Source organism: Perna viridis, chromosome 2 (genome assembly GCF_037379345.1).
Source record: "Perna viridis isolate PV_CMFRI_1.1 ecotype Kerala chromosome 2, ASM3737934v1, whole genome shotgun sequence".
Taxonomy (NCBI): Eukaryota; Metazoa; Mollusca; class Bivalvia; order Mytilida; family Mytilidae; genus Perna; species Perna viridis.
The window spans coordinates 19,373,875-19,398,950 of NC_142446.1; the positions used below are offsets into that span (position 1 = coordinate 19,373,875).

At 31.3% G+C, this 25,076-nt stretch overlaps 1 protein-coding gene across 14 annotated transcripts in view; it reads left to right on the plus strand.

Annotated features, from left to right (window-relative positions):
• LOC148623951 (uncharacterized) overlaps positions 1-25,076 on the plus strand; it is a 44,757-nt gene that overhangs the window by 3,759 nt on the left and 15,922 nt on the right. For 6 of the 14 annotated variants that reach the window (XM_088566278.1, XM_088566277.1, XM_088566275.1 and 3 more), the window contains exons 4-18: positions 631-703; positions 4,086-4,345; positions 7,115-7,152; positions 7,641-7,815; positions 8,410-8,613; positions 11,125-11,250; positions 11,713-11,873; positions 12,430-12,733; positions 13,735-13,830; positions 16,272-16,364; positions 17,564-17,644; positions 18,515-18,607; positions 18,922-19,014; positions 21,388-21,447; positions 24,544-24,609. In XM_088566278.1, the coding sequence (XP_088422404.1) occupies positions 631-703; positions 4,086-4,345; positions 7,115-7,152; positions 7,641-7,815; positions 8,410-8,613; positions 11,125-11,250; positions 11,713-11,873; positions 12,430-12,733; positions 13,735-13,830; positions 16,272-16,364; positions 17,564-17,644; positions 18,515-18,607; positions 18,922-19,014; positions 21,388-21,447; positions 24,544-24,609 (1,923 nt within the window). The other 8 variants (XM_088566282.1, XM_088566279.1, XM_088566280.1 and 5 more) reach the window with 4 other exon arrangements.

Genomic DNA, 25,076 nt, shown 5'->3' on the forward strand with positions numbered 1-25,076 from the left:
GTCATGTATGTATTTTACATGTGGTTCATATGAATACATTTAATAAAAAGAAACAGTTTTAAACTTTAGAATCATGTTGAGCTGCTAATTGCCTGTTAAAAGTATACTGTCTAGGCCTTTTTAGTTTTGCATTTTTCTTTGCTGTCATTACTTTTAGCTCTCATGCAGTTCAAAAGAGGTTAATGATGCATATCAAAGTCAACAAAACAAAGTCATCATGCATAGATAATTGAAACTTCAATAAAAAATGAGTTCTTTGCATTAAGTAAGGTACATGTACATGTATCAGTATAATGGAAAATGAATCCAGAATTGAAATATGTAGGTCTGGCATGCATGATTTCAAATTGAAAGTCATAGGAATTGTTTGAAGTGAGGTACATTGTAGTAAAACAAAAAAATGTATTTACATGTAGAATGAGTTATTGGAGAGTAATGCCAAGTAAAAACGTCAAAATCTGAATGATTCTAGGTGTCATTTTTATAATAAGATAAAAGATGTAGCTACACAAGCATGTCATAGTAGGGATGAGTTCGACTTATTGGCTGCAGCCTCCTGAATTAAAGAGTTGATTAATTTACCTGCCTAAAGTCAGGAATTTAGGTTTATTTCTAATATTCTGTTTGTAGAAAGGACAGAAGGGAGATCCTATTGCGCTATTAAGGAAGCAGTTGGAAGAAAAAGAGAAAGCTTTGCAGGAAGGTAATGCTCTGTCTTAATCAAGGGTCCGAAAATGGTCAAAAATGCTGGTCATTGACCGATAAATTTTGCAAATGACCATTTTCCAGTATCGGACATAAAAAAAATTGTCAACCCGTATAAATTACAGTATGCATGGTTGTATTAGTGTATAAACATCATAGTCTACATCTACCAGTATCCAAATTGTTTATTGGAAATTAATTGACAGGTGTGTGTCAATTTTAGCCGATGTGCAGTCACCTGTGACTGTGATTTACCTGTAACTTATAAGTTGATTGCATGATTGAATTAACGGTACACGTGCATCCCCATTGCATGTACAAATTAATTGAAGTAACTGGGAGAATTTTCATACATTTATTAGTTGATTAACTAAGAAAAAAGATTGACAAGTCCACCATTTTCCGGCGATCTTTCAGAGGTAACGAAAGCACATGGCACTGACACTACGAATCAGTCATAGTTTGTAATTATTAATTCATCGATTGAATGGTTTTAACACAGTAGTCAGTAGACCATTTAAATAAATATACAAAATGTGTATGTGATTTTCTTTCATATTTAATCAACATTTTTTTCATCACTCGGTAGTTTTCGGCTGTTTGCCTATGTGATGAAAAAGTCCGAGAGATACGATGTTTTGTTTACGTGTTGGAACGTCCGTGTGTGGTCAAAACCAGATATTTTGTAAAAGACAGTGTGTGATGAAATAACACTATTTCCAATATTTATCTTAAAGGGAAAGACCACCTTTGCATTAAGTTAGGCTCTGATGATAAATCATACCCACGTAAACAAAAATGAATAACCTTTAATGCAGAATGGGCTTTTATAAAATGCTTAGGTCTACTCAAAGTTCAAAATTCGTGAAATATAAGTGAATAGCCGTCTTGCAGAACTCTCCTATCTGAGGGAAGATCATAATCAGACTTTATTGATTTTTACTGATAGCTTCCGATTGGTTCGTGACGTCACTAAGTCATTTTGTTACTGATACAAGTACTGCAAATAATATGTAAACAAAGAATATTCCGTAAATATTTCTACGATCCTGTTTAATCACCAAATCATGATGATTTGTGTAGCTTACGGTTGCATGATAAATGAGAAATGTTCTAAAAGTTTTTTTTACCAGCAACACAAACATTCTTCAGAAGTAGCCATAAGATTTTCCGTAGACAAATACTGGTCATCTGGCTGCAAATCCTGTTGTTCGTCAATGATGTCTGACATTTGCTTATATGTTGTGCTTCAATCTCTTCTTCTGTTTATTTTGGATTGAAATTATAGGGGAAAAGTCCCAAATTTGCGATTTCTTCGGACATCGTAATCAATATACCTTTTTACTTTCACTTTACAAACTGACTTCATGATGAGTTCAACCAGTCATGGTGGCACCCATAGGTGCGGGAATTCAAATTTCCTAATTATAAATCTCGATTAGTTAAGAAAAGGTAATTATTTTGTTTCAATTTAATTTTCATGAATATTTAACAGATTAGTTTTGATATTTATGACTTGCACAATAACATAGTCTTCTCCTTTAAAATAACTATTTAAAAACATTTTTTAAATTTATTTTCGATCTGAGCCTGTAAAAGACTGACATAAACATCTCTTGAAAATTATTTGATGAGATGTCTGGCATGGGCTGTCCAAAAATCCGGACCCTGGTCTTAATTATTGTTATCTTTTCACCAATGAAGTAAGAAAAGGGATATAGAAACAATAATACTTTCCATGTTCTCCTGTACTACCATTATTACCAACCTTCTAAATATTTTTATCAGTCTTTGGACATAATGTACATTGTACTTAGTCATGAGTAAAATTCAGAACCTAATTGATTTTCAGGGGCTTATGGGCAAGTTTCTTTAGGGTTTTGAATGTCCTTGTTCATTAAGAATTATTGTGCTGGAAACTCCAACACAACATTTAAATCTGTTTTAGTCTTGAATAAAGAGACCTTAAAAATATGCGCTTCCTGTAATATGTCAAAAAAAATTTATAAGCAAATCCAGAAACTCAGTTTTATATAACATGTTTCCCGGGTGGCCACTATTATTAGAATTTCATTTTATCCATCTGATGTATTATGTCTATGTTTTACATTGATTAATTGTAGTTTAAAATCCTACCACTGTTCTTTAATGCAAGACAAGAATGTTTTATCAGTTAAACAACCCTGACTTGTAGTAGTCCCAACATACTGAGTCAGATTTTTAACTAAGAATGATAGAACATCAGTCAGCGTAAGTTGGGTGAAGAACATCATTCTGCATTTAGTCTTGGACATTTGTTGCAAAAAATTGATTAACATACTTGCTTGTAACCAAATATTTAAGAGATTAGATAGAAATAGGAAAATTTGTCCACATGGTTAAAAAACTGAACTAGCCTTGAATATAGTTTACTTGCCCTGGCTGTGATTTGTTGAATAGATTAATACATTTAAAATCAGGTGGCCCTGGAGGCAAGACTGACTTGTATGCATAAAATTTGCTTGCCATGGGCCAGTGGAAGAGTGCTTATTTGGACTCCTGCCTATTAGAAATAAGGTTAAAATAATGGGTCAAAAATGAACATTTTTATTTGACTGCAAAAAAATTGTGCCCATATGATATCCATGCTGTTGCCGTCCAGTGTTCATAGACATTTTGATTTCCAGGCTATAATTTGAGTATAAGTGCATGGATTATTTTGAAATTATATACCACAAGGTACCATACCACAAAAGGATGGCTTGGACTTATTAGGGGTTTTCACTTGAACCATTTAGGAATTAGGTGCCAGAAACAAACATTTTCTTTATGACATTGTACCACAAGTTACTATGCCACAAAAAGAAAACTTGCATTGATTTTTTGGTTGTTACTTGAATCAATTAGGATTTAGAGTTGAAAATGGGGTTAGGCATAAGCATTTTCATGATAACCTGAACAATAATTTGACTTCAAGTGAATGGATAATTGTACCATGAAGTGCGATACCTCCCAAGGAAAACTAGGATATTTGAGGTTGTAACTTCAACCATTTTTGAATTAGGGGCTACTTTGATTCTAGTAAAATTCGTTTCCTGTGTCAAATATTTCATTGGAATCAAAATTCAGAAATGTATCAAGCTTGAATGGTCAGGGTATGACCATAACATTTTATGAACCTTATCCTATCAAGCAAGTTGATGACAAATTGAAATCTAGGTTGTCCTTTAGTAAGTGAATGCCCTCCAGGCATGTATAATTTAACTTCCACTTGTCCCGGGCAGTAGGACAACCTTTAACATCATACCCCGATGGTGTGTCCTTACTTGCCCCAAATGTTAATTTTACCCACAAACTACTTCTAAACTTTAAATTTTAAACACAACACTTACTTCATTCAGAGCAGCAGTTGGCTATGTCCAGTAACAACAAATATAAGGAGCTGAAGCAAGAGGTTCAAAAGGATAAAGCCAGGTGTGTTGCATTAGAAAAGCAGTGCCAAGAAAAAGTTTTAGCAAAAGAGCAGGAATTCCAAGCTTTACAGCTGAGAATGCAAACAGCTATAAATGAGAACCTGGCTGACAGAAGTGCTATGCAAACAAGAATTCAGCAGTTGGAGCGTCAACTTGGGGATCAGAGTAGATATACACAGCTTATTGAGGTAAATATCAGATTGATAGTCAAATGCCTTTTTTTTTTTTACCTCTAACAAAGAAGGATGTTCTAGGATTCAAATGATGTAAGTGTGCCAAATTTCGATATAACATATACACTTACAGTGAAATCCAACCTATCTAAAACAAATAATTTTAGCTAAAATAGGTGAAAAATTGAAATACATGTATGAAGTAACGACTTCAAAATCATATTTTAAGACTGAACTCAAAAGAGATGTGTTTAATAGCACATGTATATTGCATTCTTTACTTGTATGAATTCTCTGTAATTACACTCCCAATATATTGATTGATTTTAAATTTGGTATATGGTTTGTACAGATCGGTTATATGTTAGCAAATTTGGTCCATGCTCTGTATCAACTTTCTACCTTGTTGTACATTTTTCGCTTTACTTGTGTATAGTGATAGGGAAATTTTTTGCCTCAAAAATTTTTGCTGTCCTTGGACAGATTGGAAATGTTTTGCCACTGAAATGGATAGATTGATTACAAATGTGGTATGTGCCTTTATGTAAATTGGGGTATGTTGTTAGCAATTTGGATTGCTGTGAAATCAACTTCTTGTTTCTTCACTGTATGAGTGGGAATACACCCACCATGAAAGCTCATGTAATTTCATGTTTTGTGATATTTTTTTGCTACTGATGATTGGAATCATTTCTTATAACAACTACTTACACATTTAAGTATAAAAATACAATTTTTTGTATAAGTAAATGTATGCATTATCGCTGCATTTTCACAACACATGATTATGTAGCCTAATGATTGAAGAGTCTACGAAAGCAAAATTGAAACTGAATACTTATTTTTATACTTTAAGTTCCCAAAAAATACATGGTTGATATGATTTTTTGAAAAAATAAAAGGATGTTGATAATGTCGACTTAATTTCACCTATGCTTTATCCCCATTGACAATGTAAATAAAAAATAGCACAGCAAAGCACAGTGGGTATACTTGTACACCCTGGTGTAGTCTGTTTATGTTTGTAAATCTTCAATACAAAATTCTTAAAAATTCAATTGTCAAAATAATTTTCTATTGTAGATTCTTTTTTACTCTACAGTACATGAAAACTCGGGGAAATACTTTCCAAATTTATTTCAGTCTTCTCAGTTAAGCAGTAGTTTGAAGCCCAAGGCTTGTCAAAATGGAGATGGGCCTGTAAAATTAACTACTACAGGCCAATAGTCACTATATAAAAAATTCTGAAAAATGTATTTTGGGCCTGTGAACAGGAAAGTTAGTTATGAAGACTGTTATTTCTCAACAAAAAAGAAATATTCCTATTAGGCTTTTTGTTATTTTAATTTTGTATATTTCTATTTTTTTTTGTATGGTTACAAAAACAATATAAGTATTTGAAGAGCTGTTTGAATATTTAGATCGATAACCTAGTCATTTGACATCAACTTAAACTAATACAGAAATATGTATCTATACAATGTACTGTCATCACAAAATAACAAGCTTTACATCTTCAAATTTCTTGAAGTGACCTAGTATTGTTATGTAGACTGGCCACATGAACTTTTTAATTACATCAAATATTCAATAACTGTTCAAATATTCAAACAGACAAAATTAAATTAGAATTTTTAGACCAATAACAGTGAGTGACGGTCTGTGACTTTCCCTTACAGGGACTTGAGGTTTCAACTTAGTACATCATTGTCCGTCATCATTTAGGCAAATCAGTTTTCCACGCTTTTTTAGTCATGTTTGTAGATGTACATTTGATATTTGGTACAATGCCTTTCCATGGCAAGATTAAGGTCAAATTTGTTCCATTTGGTTGATTTTTTTGCTGAGTTGTGACTTTTGGACATTGACACAAAAGTCACTTTTCAACACTTTTTTGTCATGCTCAAAGTATAAATTTGTTTTTTTTTTTTTATACATTGCTTTACTATAGCAAGTTACAGATCAAGATCAATTTGTGTTAAGGTCCAGTGATTTTTTTTTCCTGAGTTACTGTCCTTGGACATAAAAAACTAATGCAAATACTCAGTTTTCTACATTTTTTTTTGGTACTGCTTGCAGGTATACTTATGTTACAAAAGGTATTTGCAGGGATGATTTTTTTCAGAATTTGCGTGGAATTCCACTGTCTCAAATCGTGATTTTACCGTTATGATTCTTTTTTTTTACTGTATACATGTTCTATTTACTTCTGATATTGCCAATTTCCACTGTTTATTTACCTTGTAAAATCATCCCTGTATTTTGGTACTTGGCTTTACCATGACAAGTTACAGATCAAGAATGGATTTTGTTCAAGTCCATTGATTTTTATGAGTTATGGTCCTTGGGTTTTGAAACTTTTTTTCTAGTAAGGGACTTAATATTGCCTTGCAATAATCTCAAAATGCTTGTCAAAATCATAATGGAAACATGGCATTAACATAAGCCTAATGGGAATTTCTTCAGTCTGTTGAGATAAAATACTTCAAAATATTTCTCATAGTTTGTATGTACTATAGAAAAGCAAATGTAATTAAAAAATTGAATCATTTTGAAAAATGACTTTACGAGAACTTTTTTTTCAAAAATTTATCAAACTTGGATAATATTTAACTACTAAAGAGGATTTAAACGTCCTTGACTATCCTATCAAGTCATGCACAGACCAAACATGTATTGTACTTTACTCAGATGATTAACTTTGGATTCTTATGAAAAATAATGGTGCTTCTTCACTAAGCCATGAGACAGTTGCTGTTTATAGTAAATGTTATTTTTAAACAGGAAAATAAAAGATTGAAAGAACAGTATGAAAGAATCAAGTATGTATGAATTTAAATGTTTAAAATAATATGCCTTTCAGTAATTTAGTGTGGTTATTTATTCCATAATTGAAGATTTCATTACATAGCTAAAAAATATCAAATGATAACTATTACTACAAAAACCTACTTTTCCATTTAAAATTGCAACAAAGTAGGAATGATGCTGGGAGAAGGTACAATCTGACTCGGAAATAATAAAAAGAGTATTTATCCTTTTAAGGGAATCTACCACTGCAAAATATGAAGACTTCTGTGCAGAAAATTAAGACTCTACATTGTTTATATATTACTTGATTGCAATAAAAAGGTTTGAAAATTGAGATTCTAAAGTTTCTGAAAAAAAATTAAAACTGTCTTTCAAAAGAAAAGACAAATTACTAGCACATGTATGCTTGACTTCTATGATAATGCAAACAGGATATATTTAGTTGTAGGTCTTCATAAGTAAAAATAAAAGGTAGTATGGTAATTTTATTCAATTCCAGAGCCGAAGCTGTACCTCCTGCAGAATTTAACAGTTTAAGACAGAAAGTATCTATAATGGAAAATGAGTTATCTAGTAACTGTACCAAGTTGAATATGACTGAAAATTCCAGAAGAGCGTTAGAAAGTAAAGTTGCTAAATATGAAGACGAAATCAAGAAGCTAAAAGGTTCAGAGGTTTGTGCACATATAAAGATATCTTATCAGACTGTTTATGTTATTAATACTCAATGATTGTAAAAGAATACAGGTCTTCCAATTTTATCATGGTAAAAATGGAAGAAAAATGTAAAAGACACAATTTTGACTGATATTCTGAATTTATTAATCTACCGTTCTCAAAGCTGATGGAGACTGTAAAAGAAGGATTTGTTCATCTATCTGTCAGTTAGTAACAATCAGTTGTCAAGACTTTTGGGTAATATTTTGTATAATTGACTTGCTGTTTGACTATAAGAAAATTTAGATGAGAACTTTACTGAATAAGTTAGAATTCTTGTCAAATTGCATATATTATAATTTTTTAGGGGTCAGTAGAGGACATAATATGTGGCTTTGTTGAATAATCTGATTGTCTTGTTTAAAATGAGATTACTGTAAAATAAACAATCATTTTATTTAATATTCTAAGAACAAGTTTATTTATGGAACAATAGACACCTTATTAGTCACAAAAAGACCTCTAATTTCTGATTACCAATCCTTTTACCTTTTTGAACTCTGTTAAAAAAAAATTAATTCAGAATATAGACAATGAAAATTATATTTCAGACTGACAGCTCTGGAGTGTGGTCAAAGAGGATTGATGAAGTTAATCAGCAACTGAGAAAGGCAGAGGCAGAGAAGAACAACATGGCAAAAAATTTACAAGCAGCAGAAAAAGAGTGTTCTTCTGTTAAAAGTAGACTTCAAGAACTTGAATCTGCCTTGACTGGAAATGATACAGTTTCTAAAGAATTAGAACAAAAATTGAAGGTTAGATTCATGTCTTGACTCATAGGTATGAAATCTTGATTCACATTATCAAATCTATTTTAGAAGTGTTAGTTGTCTTAAAGTTGATCATGCTAAATGTTTGCAATCCATAGATTTTCCTTTTTTTTCCTCAGAGAGTACTTTGGATAAGCTTGCTTTAAAATTTTTGTTTTATAATACATAGGTCACCAAACTAAGTTTGAAGATAATTAAGCTTTTTTATTATGATTATATTAGAAATTTTCAATATCTCTACCGCATTTTATAAAGATTGGTCAATTGATTTTATACCCTTGTGAATGAAGTTTTTTGGGGGATATATAGGAATCACCCCATTGGTCTGTCTGTCTTTCCATCCTTCTGCCAACATGTCTTGTAAGCACTCCTCCGAAACCACGCAAGGCATTTTGATAAAATTTTATAGGAAGGTTGGGCTTCATACATGTATGTAGATGTGAAGGAATATAGTTAGAATCTGAGGATTTTACTTGTTAGCCCAACTCTACCTAAACCACTCAAGGTTTTTATGATTTTAATAAGGAAAGTTGGGCATTATATGTTGATGTCCATAAAGAAATATAGTTACTGTCTGAGGTCTCCAAAAGAAGATAATCCATCTTACGGGTTTTACATGTGTTATAACATCATGAGTACATTTCCTCCTAAACTGCTCAAGTAATTTTGATCAAGTTTTATAGCTAGGTTGGGTATCATATTTAGATGTGAATGAAGGCACATAGTTTCTGTTAGAGGACTCCAGAGAGAGATTGCAGTCTTCACAACTGACTTTCCAGTTCACAGCTCCAAAATACGTTTTTCAGAAATTTTTATATAGTGACTGTTGGCCTGTAGTAGTTAATTATAGCCTTGGGCTTCAGACTACTGCTTAACCGTGAAGACTGAGACTGTTAAAATCTTGTATTAAGCACAACTTTTCTTAATTGCTCAAGGAAATTTAAAGGCATCAAAAGTAGATGTGCATGAAGGAAAATAATTGTAGCATGAGGATTCCAAAGGGAGATAATTGAATTTACGGGTTATATAACTTCACTAGAAGCAGGAGGTGTTCTCTTTGTGAACTTGCTCACAGTATTTCTTGTTTACACAAATTTGTGAAAAGAACACTAAATTAATAATCTTTTCAATGGAACCAAACTATTTTAAAAAGATCTGAAAATCCATTTGATAGGTACCAGTGTTGAAATTGCATATTCTTCAGTTGGTGAATGTCAAAATAAGTTATTACTGGTAGTCCTAAACAATCGTTAAGTACTTTTTAGAATTAAGGGACATAGATGGTATGATTTAAGTCTTTTTTTTCTACTCCGTATAAATTGCTTATTTCTTGTGTCTACCTGTAAATTTTTAAGATCTTTGACCCCTTTTTATTCTGGTTAGAATCTTGTCAAACATTAAATTGCAATCCACATTAAGAAGTGTTTTAAGAGTGAATGTTGTTTCCATACTTGTCCCAACTGTTCAGGGTTTTACATCTGTGGTTTATAAAGCTGCACCCTGGGAAAAATTTTATTGATGTTTGTAAACTTGACAATTTTGGTTTTTTTTATCCTTTAGGATTATAATACCTTATGTTGTCACTTCAGGCCTGGAACCTCCCTACTCTTTATGAACATTACACAAAATATAGTCCAAATGTAATTCCTTTCATATCATTCAATACATCTTTTATAACTGTAAATGTGTTTTTCTTTCAATTATTCAGCTTGATAATATTATATTATTTCTGCAAATAATATTAAAATCAAGTCTTAAAATGAACTGAAGATTTGAGGGACTCCTTTTTGGCCTTGAAAGTTGTTTAGTTATGAATTTGCTTTTAGAGAATGAAGTTCTTGCAGTTTAAATGTGTCAAAAAGTATTAAATTTGCCAAGCATGTTCCATTTAACTCATTTGTCAGTTAAAATCTCCATCCTATCAATGATATCTTATGGTGAATGAACAGGAAGTTGAGAGTGGTGATTTTAATTAAAATTGCCAGGAAAGTTCAAATTGATAGAAAGTGTCTAGCTTTGAAAATCTTGTATTCATCAAGGAAATTATTTTCTTAAGCTGAAAGTAGTTCCATTTGAGAATAAGTACACGGTAGGATAGATACTATGTTGAAATAGCTTTGAATATGATTGCAAAGTAAGTTTTTGGATGGGTTTAAAAAATAGGGCAAAGGGTGACACAGAACAAAATTTGTAAATGTGTGTGGATACTTTTTAACTATCCATTACAGTTTGTACTTCAGAAATCAGTATTAAAGATTCACATTCAACATTCAGTTTATGCATAATAAGTTCTAATTTTTCAGTTAAATGTTGTTCATGGTACAATTTTCATAAGAATAAAAAAGTGTTAACAGCTCTTTGATTTTAAAGCAAGCATTTGAGCAGAGAAGCAGTTTTGGGCAAAAGACAGTGAATGAATTGTCTTTAGTTTTGTAGTAAAAGGAAATGACTTTTATTGAATTAAAATTTACTGTTTACTCTTTTTTTTTTTGACAGGGTTCTGAAAAGGAGAAGAACTCACTAGAATCATCATTGAAATCAGCAGAAAGGAAACTGGCTGAAATAGAAAAAGAAAAGTCAACATTTCAAAAAGAAAAATCAGATCTTCAGATAGAATTGAAGGTTTTAATCTTACTATGAAGAGCTATTAAAGATATTTCCTTACTAGTGGTTCACATATAATCAAATTGAAAATTATTTTCCCCATAATTGTAATTGTGTAGATGGGACATGCTGTAATACTTCTTTTCCATTTCTGTAGGTTGGACTGAAGATAAAAAATTCTATAAAAGAGCAAAATGTGAACAAATTATGAATGCACCTTTTTGTGGGCTTATTTTAGAATTTAGATTGTATACCAGCGAGTTTATATTTTGCATTAGAACTGTACTCAATCACAAGGAAACAAAAATGTAAATTTATTTGTATATGAATGAAGCATTTTCCATGTTTGGTGTAATATCTAACATTTACTTCTTTGATCTTTTTTGTTAGAAATAAAACAATATTTCTCTGATGGCATCCATTGAGAGCAATAAAAAAAATGAATAGGATATGTATTAATTATATTGGTATTAATTTCAGAGAATGAAAGAGGAGAAGAAAGTTCTTGATGATGAAGTCAAAGTAACAAAAGAAAAACTGACTAAATCTGAAGAAGCCGTGAAAACAGGATCTGCACCAAATGGAGACATACACAATGAAACTAGTCCCAATAAAATCACCGTAGCAGAACATGAGAAAATGTAAATGTCCTTTCCATATAATTTTTTCCTGCTTAAGAACATTTGGGGGAAATCCCACATATTCGCAGACCACTTAGTTAAGGAGTACCACAGGTGAAATTCTACAATGTAAATTCTATCTGCTGACTAAGTCATTCAGTTAAGTAGTCAGAGAGACTTAGGTAATGGACATAATTGTGAAGTGTATTTGTATAGCTTAACACATAGTGATACTTTTCTTGTGATTAAGCTTGTCTTTTTGTTCTTCACTTTACCACTATGGGGAACTCTTGATACAAATGTAGTTTTTACACATTTTAAAAAGGGTGGCACTTAGATTAAGGTGGCTACTGAATTTTTACTTGGGCAAGTTTAAATAAAAATGGGTTTCACACACTAGTATCATTGAAATTTTTACTTATTGAAATTCTAAATGATAATAAAATTTATGTCACAGATATCCAGAAAAACATCTCAAGGCCAACCAAGAGTGATGGGGGAAATTATACTTTGTGCATGTACTTAATGTAGTTTTTATTTCAGTGAAATTTAATGTTACATTTTCCCTAAATTGTAGATTATCACAGAAGACAACAGAGATAAAGAAATTGACCACAGATGTTGAGAATAAAAAGACTGAAATTTCAAAAATTCAAGACCAACTTTCATCACAGAAAAATGAAATAAGTAAAACACAAGAACAGTTCAATTCTGTGAAGAATGAAAATTTAAGCTTAAAAAGCCAACTTGAATCACAAAATAAAGAGCTGTCAAGCTTAAAAACTGAGGTTGAAAAGAAACAGTCACCTGCATTGTCATCAAGTTCAGAAGAAGTGGCAAGATTAAAGAATGAGCTTGAAACCCAGAAGAAAAAAAATAATGTATGTATAACTGTTTACAGGTAAAAAGTTGTTCAGTTTCAGGTCTTGCTTGTTTCCTTGTCATGATCATGAATCAAAAGAAATTAATAAGAGGTTAAATTATGCTGAAATATGATGTTAATGTGACTTTTGAAAATACTTGTAAAAGTGTTCATGTAATAGCAACTAGAAAGTAAATTATGATGTAGCATGACAAGTTAGTTGGAAATTTCAACAACTTATTATTGGATATGATTTATCGTACAAAGACTATTGTCTTTTCTCTCCATCTTATTGGGAACTAGTCTATGTCAATAATTTAATATATTAAACTTTTAAATAGTTAGATAGTGCTACTATTAAATAATGTATATACAAGCATAATGTGGTTGGTATAGATGATCATATCCTTCCACAAGGGCGGCTTATTAATGCAATTTCTAAGTGGAAGTGTTTTGTGTAGATTTTCATCAAAAGTAAAAGTAATTAAAATCAACAGTTTGAACACATTTTTAATCAGTAGTAGGTAAAAGCTTGACTGAGTAAATAATAAAACACACTGGTCACTTAAACTTGATGCATTGTCATACCAAAATGGACTTGCATGGTTGGAAAAATATACAGCTAAATGCAAACTAAAATGAAAAAAAACGAATTACATTGGACCAGTTCTTGACCTCTTGTATTTGGTTTAAATTCTAAGCTAGCACTCACTTTTATTCTGTTCAGAATCTTGTCAAACATTTGATCACAATCAAAATAAAGAGCTTTATTAAGCTTGAATTGTGTGTCCACACTTGCCTCAACTGTTCAAGGTTCAACCTCTGTGGTGGAATTAAGCTGCATCCTGTGAAGCATTTTATTCAATCTTCCCAAAGTGCATTAGTGCATCGAGGGGTATTAAATGATTAAATGCTGTAGATACATAATCAATTAGGGAAATTTACTTTTAGTCACCATAGGGCTATGGATATTGACAATTAAAATGCATTCAAAACCATTAATTGGACTATTTTATGTAGGAGTTACGAGAAAAGAATTGGAAAGCAATGGATGCTTTAGATAAAACTGAAAAGTCTTGTTCTGACAAAGTTAAGAAAGCAGTTAAAGAGACAAAGGTAAATTCACAAAATTGTCATCATGGCTTTATTTTGATCTTTACACAATAATTTGGTTTCACTGCTTTAAATTTACTATTTTGTTTTGCATTTAAATGTTGTAAAATGTAAATTAGTGTCTGGCATTTCAATAAATTTTGATAATGTTCATTAGTACCTGTCTTCTCCCTATGAATATGATATCATTCAATGCACAGACACTGGCATTCAAAATCTTTGAGCTATATTGTTCTGGGGAAATGATTAGTATTGTTTTTACACCCAATAAACGATTGCAGTAAATTTGTGAGTTTTATTTTACGTTAGGCCAGCTTAAAATTCCTTCTGTTAGCGTGGCCCAAGTCATTGAAAAATAGATTGGTTCAGTAGGTACGTTAATAATTTTTGTTTCTCACAAATTATTTCAAAAATGAACTGTAGGTTTCAGAACATCAATATAAAGATTATAGTAGTACATGTTCTGCCGTTCTAATATTTTTTGTTGTTGATGTTGTAACACCTATCAAGAATGTCAGGACAGCTTTTGAATACTTATAAAAAATCCATATTTCAGAAAAACAGTGATAGGCAAAAAGTTTGACTAATTCTACCAATATAAACTTTTCTATCATTATGTTTGATGTGTCAGGGAGGCTATGGCAGCCAAATATTTTATTTTGCCTTACCACTTTCCAATGTGCTAACAGGCTAGTTACATTTTCTTGTTACTGTACATTAGGCCACTTCAAATTAAATGATTTGTTCTCTGGACATATAAGGTGTGAATAAACCGTGTTTGATTGTTATACAACTGCAAAAATTATTCTGACAATTGTTTTTTTTTTTTTTTTTAAACTTCCACAGTTGTTAAGTACCATATAATAAAGGTTAAGTTCAATTTTCAGCAACATCCAAAATGTGGTTTTCAAGTTAAGCAATTTTGAATGTTTTGTCATCCCCCTTTTTCACCATTAAGTTTGGGGGTATAATTTAATGTTCCATTAATGCCCTAGTTTTCATGGAACTTCAACTAGTTAACCTCTAAGGGGTAAAGTTCAAGTCATCTGCACTTCTTAAAAATGCACAAGGCAAAAAAAAATGATAGTAAATAGGGTACGTAAGGTAGCAGGAAACAGTAAGAAAGTTGATATTTATTTTTACCATGTTTGACATTGTTTAGCACAGCCTTATGCAAAATCAATTTTCATCACAGGCCATAGTCCAATTTTTATCTACTGGTATTCTATAAACGCAGATCTTTAAAAAGTTATTAATATATTACTAATTAATTTTGTTTGTCATATCAAGATACAGTTTGTAGAAGGAAATTAGTGCTAAAATGAAAAACCAGTGATGACTTTTATCAATTTTATCTAATTTGCTTAGCTTAAAACAAACTAAAGTTAGGCCATACAAACTAACCATGACTGTACAAAATGCATTTAACCAATTTTTTTAAAAAGACAAATGCATATTTATGTTAAATCTTTGACATGTTTAAAAAAAAAAAACATAAAGAAAGAAAGAAGAAAAAGGAACATTTCAGCACCCTAATGCTTTTCTTAATTAGCATGACATATGGGCAGTCCAAATTGCATCAGCATCTGAGTAAGGGAAGTAATACTGGTGTCAAGGGAAACTTGAAAACATGTAGTTGCTAAATGCTTCACATTAAACCATTTTTCCTTTTTCATCACATTAAATTTATATACACATATACAACAGGGATGACTCTTTTTTCCACTTTTTAATGGAATTCATTTATTTCAAATCTGGATTTTACCGTTACAATTCTTTTTTTACTGTATATTTACTTATGGTTTTGCCGATTTCTGCTTTGTAGATCTTGTAAAATCATTCCTGATACAAAATGTACATGACTCAGAATTTGAAATAACATTCTGACAGTGCTTTTATACTGTACAGCTGCAAAAAAAAAATGTGATCATATTTCCCTTGCCAGGAGTGACAGACAGCTATCTTTTTTGTAAATGCTTAGTTTTTGAACGAAAACTTCAAATTTAGTTGAAAGATCTTGAGAGATCTTACAGAGAGGTTTCAAACCATTAAAGAGATATGATTTTCTTCACTTTAAAACAGAATTTTACTTTTTCAGATCCAGATGTTACCATTTCATTTCATTTTATACACTATGTTTAGTTCCAATATTGCCAATGTCCACTTGTTGGCTTCATAAAATCATGTTAGTGAAAGGAAGATTGGTATTGAATTTAGGGGACTTCAATTAATTCATTGTGGTGTGTTGTAGTGTTCTGTGTATTTTTGGGTTCTTGGACATCATTCAGACATCCAATTTTTGTAACTTTGGAAGTCCGAATGGCTTCTGTCTGAAAAAGTTAACTGTGAAGACTGTCTTTAAAAAATAACTTTTTCTAAAATGACTCCATTTAGATAGAAGGGATTTTTGTAGTAAACGTTGGTTTACTTTTTTAACCTTGCAGGAAGAGGTACAAAGCTCAATTACAGAAGCACACAAAGCTGATCAAGCATTACTTCAAAGGTTGTTTCCAGATGTGAAAGTTAGTGAGAAATTGGTAAGCATTCATTTGAAAATATGAATATCATTGTATGCTAGAAATAAACTTCTGGTAGTGTTTGTTTGATTATAAAATGACCAATTACACATTTTTTCCTATGCCCAACCCACAAAGCTAGGGTATAGGTTTAAAGTCTGTGTATTCATTTGTTAGTACACAAAGTATTTCTCATCCTAGATTTAAATTTGTACTGATGCATTTTTGTTACTGAGATCTGTGTCACAAATGAGCGACAGTCAATCTTACTCAAACAATAAGTCTTTTATATGTCTCCCTTGGCTCTTGAAATTTGGTCAGCGAATGTCTGTCAATTTGTCAAGTCTACAGTTTTGAACTGGTGAAAACTTATTCCGATGGGTAGTGCGAGATGAAGAGGAAAAAAAAAACCTAAACATATTTTTCTGTTTTGAACGCTCTAATTTAAGGTACCATAAAAACTTAAAATATTCATAAGTGCCCAACTGCAACATAAAGTAAATGAAAATGTAATGCCAATTAACCGCTGGGGATTAGGAACTTTACTGTAATAATAATATAATAATATATACACACTTCTAATTATTGGTGATAAAATTTGATTATATGATGGAGCTTTGATTGCCACTTGAATATTTATCAATCTTTGTGTACAAATTGTTAGATTCTGAACATGCCTTTCAATATTGCTATTTTATTGGGAATTATTTCTTTAGTAAGTGACCTTACTGAATACCAACTGTACAAATGGTCTAATCTTCAATCCTCCCAGTAAAGCTCAGAAATTAATTATACAAAACCAATAATCAACTATTAACCTAGTCAACTAATGTAGGAATATTTTCACATTCATGTGACATATGATCATCACTGAGTGAGCTGCCTCTTTAAATAGCTGTCAGTTATGATGGTGGATGGCAAATTTACAGGTTAAGGTCATCGTAATTGACAGCTATTCAAAATTAAAAGACTGTCCAAAAGATCACACAGGTGTTCTGTGGTAGTTAAGTAGGACACACTGGTATAATGTAGGGCAGATTTCTACCTAGAGAGCTAGTTAAATTACTCACTAGCCGAGCTAAATTTGTATTGAAATTGGAACTGGTCTATTTCAACTAGCTGTAAATGTTTTTTTGTTTTTGTTTTTCTCTTTAGTACTGCTTTAAATTTTGTTGTATAAATCAGTCTATATTCACTAATTGATGAATGTTTTTTTTAAGAAACACACTGAGTGGATGACAACATTTGAAAAAGAAGTCAAGTCTTTTATAGTCAGTGTCCAGTCACAAAAAGGACAGCAAGTAAGTGTTTCTTTTTATTTATTTAAAAACAGTTTAGATTACTTGCATTGGTTTAATTGGTTTGCAAAAGTAACAAATGAGTGAACAGATAGACTAAAAGGCTAACAATAGCCATGATCCCTTGTCATGGTCCAGTCAGATTCTCATCACTTTATAAAATTTACCTTGAAAAAACATTAATCATCTTGGTTTATTGGGAACATATAAATCATTAATTACTGGACTGTCAGATGTTTAAACCTTTACAGCCACAAACATTTAAACAATATATTGGAATCATGGTAGTAGTTACTGTGACTTTTGTCCTTCATTGAATTCTGCTTGCACATATACATACATGTTATGTGGCCCCAATTGCATCCAGGCTGTATTAGTTTTTTCATGTTGCATGTGGATAGACTTTTATTTCATTCTTTTGAACTATCATGAAAATCATACACTGACTGTGTGTGTGTTAATTTTACACTACTCTTTTTGATACTGCTCTCAATGTGTACGATTAAGCAAAGATTCTTAGCTTACTTTCATTCATGTAACAACTCAATCATGGCCGTTTATCATGCTATTTTACCAGTAAATGTGATGCGAAGTAGATCTATTTCCAGTGGGAAAGAGCAATAAAAGTTTGAGCGTGCAATTCAATAATGAGCATTTTTAAAGCTTATATTTCAGTATAACGAAAATTTGGTGATGTGATTCTGTGGCCAAGAAAGTATTCTTGGTGTCTGTAAACTTTCGTATTGAAGTCTTAGTTTGGAATTTTTCTGAAATTGTTCCAGTCACTTACAGTTGTATCTGGCAAAAAATGTACTAGAGATTGTTTTTTTCTGTTTTAATATGATATGTTATGTCATTATTTTTTTCTTAAAGAGTGCCAAATCAGAAGATTCTTCAAAGTTAGAAGAAGAAAATAAAAGATTAGAGTCACAAGTGCAAGAATTCAAAGTGGTCTTACAAACAACAGTAAGTTAATACAGAATTTTTTTTTATAGCAACATTGATGACTACAAAGAAATTAATTACTGTTTTTTAGGAACAATAGTATAAAACAGATCATAATACCCAGAAAAAGTCTTAATCCAGTTGATTTTAACAGAATGACCTGCATAAGTTAAAAGATCTTAGAAAACACTACCATATTATAAGTTTTATCATGTTCCTATCTTGAGTTGTAAGGAGAAACTGCTGCATATGTATGTGTTCCATAATTTTTAATTCTGCATTGGACTATAATTGTAAAGGACTTAAGAAACTTTAATATTTCAATCTCTGTTTAGGAAAATAAATTACAGCAATTAGAAAACAGTGTAGAAGGAGAAGAAAGGAAGTGGCAGCAGAAAGTACAGTCATTACAGATAGATCTTGAACAGGTCAGTGATCTTGCATTGTTGACATGCTCTACAGAGGATATTTACTGTAGTCTGTGGTTCACCACCATGAACAATTGGATAAAAAATGTTAATTTAAAAAATGTTGGCAACCATACTATGTTCAAGCATCCTTGTCATAGACAAATGGTATCTGCACTATAACTTCTGTATAAGTGTATGGTTTAAAACAAGGTTTCTTACCACAAAAGCCAGAAAAGCCAGGTATTGATTTGATGGGTTATGATCTTAGTGGTTAAGCAATTAGATACCTAATTGATCAAAAACAAACACTATTCTAGTTTCGACATAGTAATTTGAGAAATAATGTGTACGTCTAGTGAAATTGCACTGCAAGTTTCCATATCATCATATAAGGAAGACTGGTTTTTGTGTTCACAAAGTACATGAAAGGATGAATTGGCAAGATTTTTCCAATATCTCACCCATTTTTATTCAACTGCAAAAACTTTGCAGTTGTGTAATGATATCATGCAGTCATTGTTTAGTGTTTGTTGAAAATTTGGTTTCTAGACAATAGGTATAAGTGTATTGGTCTGTATGACATTATAAACAAGGTGTCATATCACAAATGGAAAACTAGGATTTATATTTTGACTTGAACCATTTAGGAATTAAGAGGCCAAAAGGGGTCAAAAACAAAAGTATTTACTATGTTTGCACAATAAATTGACAATAAGTGAATGGATCTCTTTGAAATTGTACCAAGAGATGTCATACCATGAAAGGAAGACCAGAGTTGGACTAAGCTGTTCTGGAATGAATGGCGAGAGCCAAGCTTCTCATAATGTTTAGACAGTGACTATAAGTGAAATTATCACTTTCAAATTGTACCACAAGGTGCCAAATAATGAAAGGAAGACAGGAGCTAATTTAGAGTGCTCTGACTTGAACCAGTTAGGAATGAGGGACTGAAAGGGGCCATTTAAAAGTGTTTTCCTGATATCTGGAGAATATATTGAATAAAGTGAATAGATCTCTTTGGTTTTGTACCACAAAATACCATGACTGGGATTGATTTAAGATGTTGTGACTGGAATCATGCAAATATATGATAGGGAATGAATAAAAACAGCAGATTATTTCTTAAGCTATTGCCATTAAAAGTAATAAGTGTAGTTATTTGCCAAGAAACTATATTAAACTTCAATTTCCAATTGAAGTAAGCATGTTTTCCATGAAAATTGATTTTTAAGATACGAAAATAGTTCTGTCTAACCACATTTATTTGCATCTTAAGTAGGCTGAATTTTTAGCTCCCCTGGTTGAAGGCCAAGTGAGCCATTGCCATCACTTGGCGTTTGTCGTCATGGACAAATTTTAAAAAATCTTCTCCATCTGATACTACTGGACCGACAGGTTATAAACTTGGCATGATTGTTCCTTAGGGTATTATGCACAAAATGACCGTTGGGATTTTTGATCCATGAAAAAACATGACCACTGTTACTAAAAATAGAACATGGGGTCAGATTGCAGTTTTTTCAAATAACTCAAAAACTGTTGCCTTTAGCAAGTTTCTGGCATAGAGTGTTCAGCATGATGAAACAAACTTATGCCAAAATTTTCAAAACGATTGGTCAACTGATGTAGGAGTTGCGGCTGCTGAAACACTTTTTTTTGCATTTTTCTTATGTGCAACTGAAAATCTTCTCAAAATCCATTGCACAGAATTCATTGAAAGTTGGCATTTATGTTCCTTAAGGTATCCCACACAAAATGACAATTTGGATTGTTGATTCATGAAAAAACAGCCGCCGTTACTAAAAATAGAACACAGGGGTCAGATGGCAGTTTTTTGCAAATATTTAAAAACCTTTGCCTTCAGCAAATTTCTGGCTTGGGGGTTAAATTGTTAAGCATCATGAGAAGGACCTTTGCTGAAATTTTCAAAACCATTCATTGACTAATATAGGAGTTACAACCCCTGAAATAGTTTTTTTGTTGTTTTTTTTCTTTCTCATGTACAACTTTGAATATCTTCTTCTCTAAAACCATTTAAGATCATTGAATGAAAATAAGCATAATAGCTCCTTAGTGTATTATGCTCAAAATAACCGTTGTGATTTGTAATCCGTGAATAGATATGGCTGCCTATTCTGAAAATGGAACTTAGGGGTCATAAGAAATTGTTGCCTTTAGCAAAATTCTGGTTCAGGTCATGAAAATGCTATGAATAATTTTAGTTGATTTTAACTTAGCCTGTCTCATTCCTCAAGTTTTTCAAATAAGCAAATGGTTAACCAGGTGAGCGATTCAGGCTCTCTTGAGCCTCTAGTGAATGAACATTAAAACATTTTGCTTAAATGCTGACAACTTTTTGTATACCTTCAGTACATGAATTTTCTTTTCCAGTTAAGACAAGACAATTCTAGTCTTAAGGTTGAGTTAGAAAAGACCAAGGGAAATGCAGAGGTATGTCAAATATCAGCATGAGAAAATCAAATGTAGATTTTTTTTTTGGTATTTAAATTGAAAAAAAATATATAAATGAATATTAGGAGGTCTGGTTTGGTAAAACAGACTACTGGATATGAATAGAAATGTGATATTGGTTTAAAAAACAAAAAACATCCATTTTGAAAGAATTTCATGATTAAAAAGATTAACATGGAATAGTTGTGAAATACAATGTAGTGGTTTAATGTAAGTTTGCATGGGTGTTGTCTACTGAATGGTGTTAGCTTTATAATCATTTGCTAGAGGGCACATTTCATTACAAGGTCCATCATCTCATTTCATCTGTCACAAATAATTCATATCAATGTACAAATGCAGAAATATATGAACAGACTTATGCTTAAGCTTGATTCATTCTTGCATGTTCTTTTTGTTGTAAACAATGGCTATTTCCAGTGTAAAATGTTATGTTGATTTTTTATTTTTAGGATTATAAGATTTGTTTTCTTTTTTACCTGCTTTTTAGTGTGTGTGTGTCTAAATTTATGAAAAATCAAGAACTTCACCAGTCTACCTTGTCAAAAAATGACTTAACAGGCTGCATGCAGTGATTAGAATTATTGCATGCAATAAGCAATTTTTACTTATGGCAGGGGTAAAAATAAGGAAATACAAGCAGGTAGCCCAGGCCATATTTTTGTTCAACATTTTCTATATGATTAACTAAATTTTACCCAAAAGTTTAGAAGCCCAGCTCAAAATCTAGTAGCCATGGGCTATTGGGTGACTGCTAATTTATAACCCTGGATGGTTTAGAAATGACCTATTGAAATTCTGAATAGTATTTAAATACCTTTCTCAAAATTTTAATTCCAATCACTGGGCCATAGACAGTATTTTTGAAAAGGGTACCTTTAATGCATTTTCATTTAGGTGGACAATGAACTAACTGTTGTTTTAAGGGAAATTGGTTTGAGAAAATTCCTTAGTAGCCAACTGTCAGTTATGGATATCAATAATGAATCATTATCAATATAATAAGATATTGTGCCAGGAATGAACATAACCAACAAAACATTGAAGTCAGGGTATATTTATATGGGGTATTTGATTCACAGTTCCAATGAAGGAGTCAAACAAAATAATCTTGTTTTACCTTTTTTCATTTTTACACAAGTTTTCTACCTTTTTTGTAGTGTAAAAGTAATTACATAGTTGAAGGATAAAAAATTTTAACGTTGGCCCTCTTTTTTGGTAGCAATCCAAGGTCATTTCTATTTTTCTGAAAATTGTGATTCAATCATGTTTACAAGATGATTTAAAAAAAAAATATTTATATATATTTTGGTCCGTTCAACTGAACATTTTTTTTTAAATTGAGTGCTTAATTTGAGATATGTAATTATATCATATGTTTCACTTCAGTATTACATTCCATTCTGCTCCATAATATTTTTTAGAAAATTATGGGCCTTGGCTCTGAAAATTTTATTGATATGCTTAGTGAAATTAATAATTATAGACATCCCTAATGTTGACCTGTTTTACCCTGGTATACCACACATGTGACATCCTTTTATATTTTCCAGTGAAACACAGACCTTCACACCTATCCATCATCATAACTCACGATGCACAGAATATAGCAAGCTTTTTATATCTGTCAACTTACTATGCTTGAATGGACAATGTCTTTGTGACCTATAGAATTTTCATCATGAAAGCCATATTGGCATGATGTAGAGTGTGTTGTAATTGACAATTTAAATTATGTACATGTGAATGTTTGATAATATGCTTTAATGAACTATTAAGGCTTTCTGCATTGTTTATATCGGTATTCATTAAAATTATACTTCAATTTGAATGGTTTAATCAACTTATATCAGGGATGCTTTAAAATAAGTTTGTGAAATTTTAATACCTGGTAGTTTATTTAGCATTATTAAGAGTAATGAGAAATATCAATTAAGTCATCTTCTGGTAACCACTTTTTTAATGACATTTATTGATTATTTAAAATGATACTTTATAATGAATCTGAAGTAAATTTCAATGTGAAACTTATATTATATACCCTTCTTGAAAAGTGTATAAAATGATCATGTTTGTTCACCCCCAGTTTAAATCTGCAACTCCTCTCGAACTGCTGAATGGAATTTGATGAAAGTTCCACACATTTTTTTATCTCATGATGCCATTGTGCATCTCCTATTTTGTTTGTCCATCTGAATGAATTTTTGGTTCTGTGGAGGGAAGCATGTGAGTCAGTAAGGGAGCTTTGGTCACAGTTTTTTTTTTTTTTTTTTTTTTTTTTTTTTTTTTTTTTTTTTTGTGTTTGTTAGTTATTCTATGAATCAATTCAAAATATATGGTCTCCATTTGGAAAGAAATTGTGCATGCTTATCTTTATTGGTGAAAAAGAAATGTTACTCACTAAGCCTCATGATAATTTACTTCTCTTACTTAATTATCCAAATTAAAATTGTCATCTTCACTGTCTCATCATGACTCTTCAATATCTGTGGAATGTCCTTACCAAGATTGTATTAGCCACCATTTTATTACAAACAAAAGAAGAAGTGATTGTTTTGTTCTTGCATTGCACATGAATGTTTCTGTGTTTTCTAACTGGCACAGGTTAGAAGATTGATTTTTTGTAACCCAGAGCAAATTTCATACTGTTACTTTTAGAATGCAGATAATAGCTTGACTCGTATTTGAGAATATTGACTGTCCCGTTTTTAATTTTTTTTAAAATAATGCATTCTGTTAAGTTCTATGCTTATTTGTTATTAATTTTTTATGTTTACATTGAAGTTTGTGTTGTAAAATATTTCAAGCTTTTTGGAAAACTGAATTATTTATAATGGATTAATGACCCAAGTTCAAAAATCAATTAGCTGTCAGATAAAATTGCTGTTAAACTGTACATGATAGTAAATATGTATTTATTCTCATACTTAAAAGTTCATCCATAGTGCTATTGTTATATTTATTTTATTTATACATATATTTGGTTGTTGCATGCTTGCCATGCAAGTGATATGCTCATATTTACTTCATCATTAACATATATTAAACTTTCCTGTGTGGTTTCATTCATTTTAGGCTTTAGGTGAATTGGACTTTGCTTATAGATGTTTAGAGAAAAGTATTACAAAAATTACAGATGAGGTAACTCATAATGAAAATAAAAAGATCTGAAAAAATAACCACACAACTCTGCTTTTTTTTTTTAATTTAATGGCTGTGGTGCTTAGAATGAGTTTATTGCATGTGTGTATGGGCTGATTTCTATTGGTATATGATAACACATAAATGTATATGTTTATGACAGTCACGGCAAATTGTGGCTTTTACTCTGTTAATAATCAATTATATTGTATTTATAAATAGATTGACTGACAAGTGATTGTAATAATTGTATAATATAATATATCTATTAAGTAGGGTATAAGATATTAATTAGCTGAATGAGTTGATGTGATGTATGCAGTGAACAGCCTGAATGTTTTAATAGTTTCACTCATATCTCAAGTTTTTTTCCTATTGATGCTGAAAGTACAAGTGACATATTGGTGTTTTAGAACTAATAAATATTTATAAATAAAGTTGATGATTTCATTGGACTGAAGCAAAGT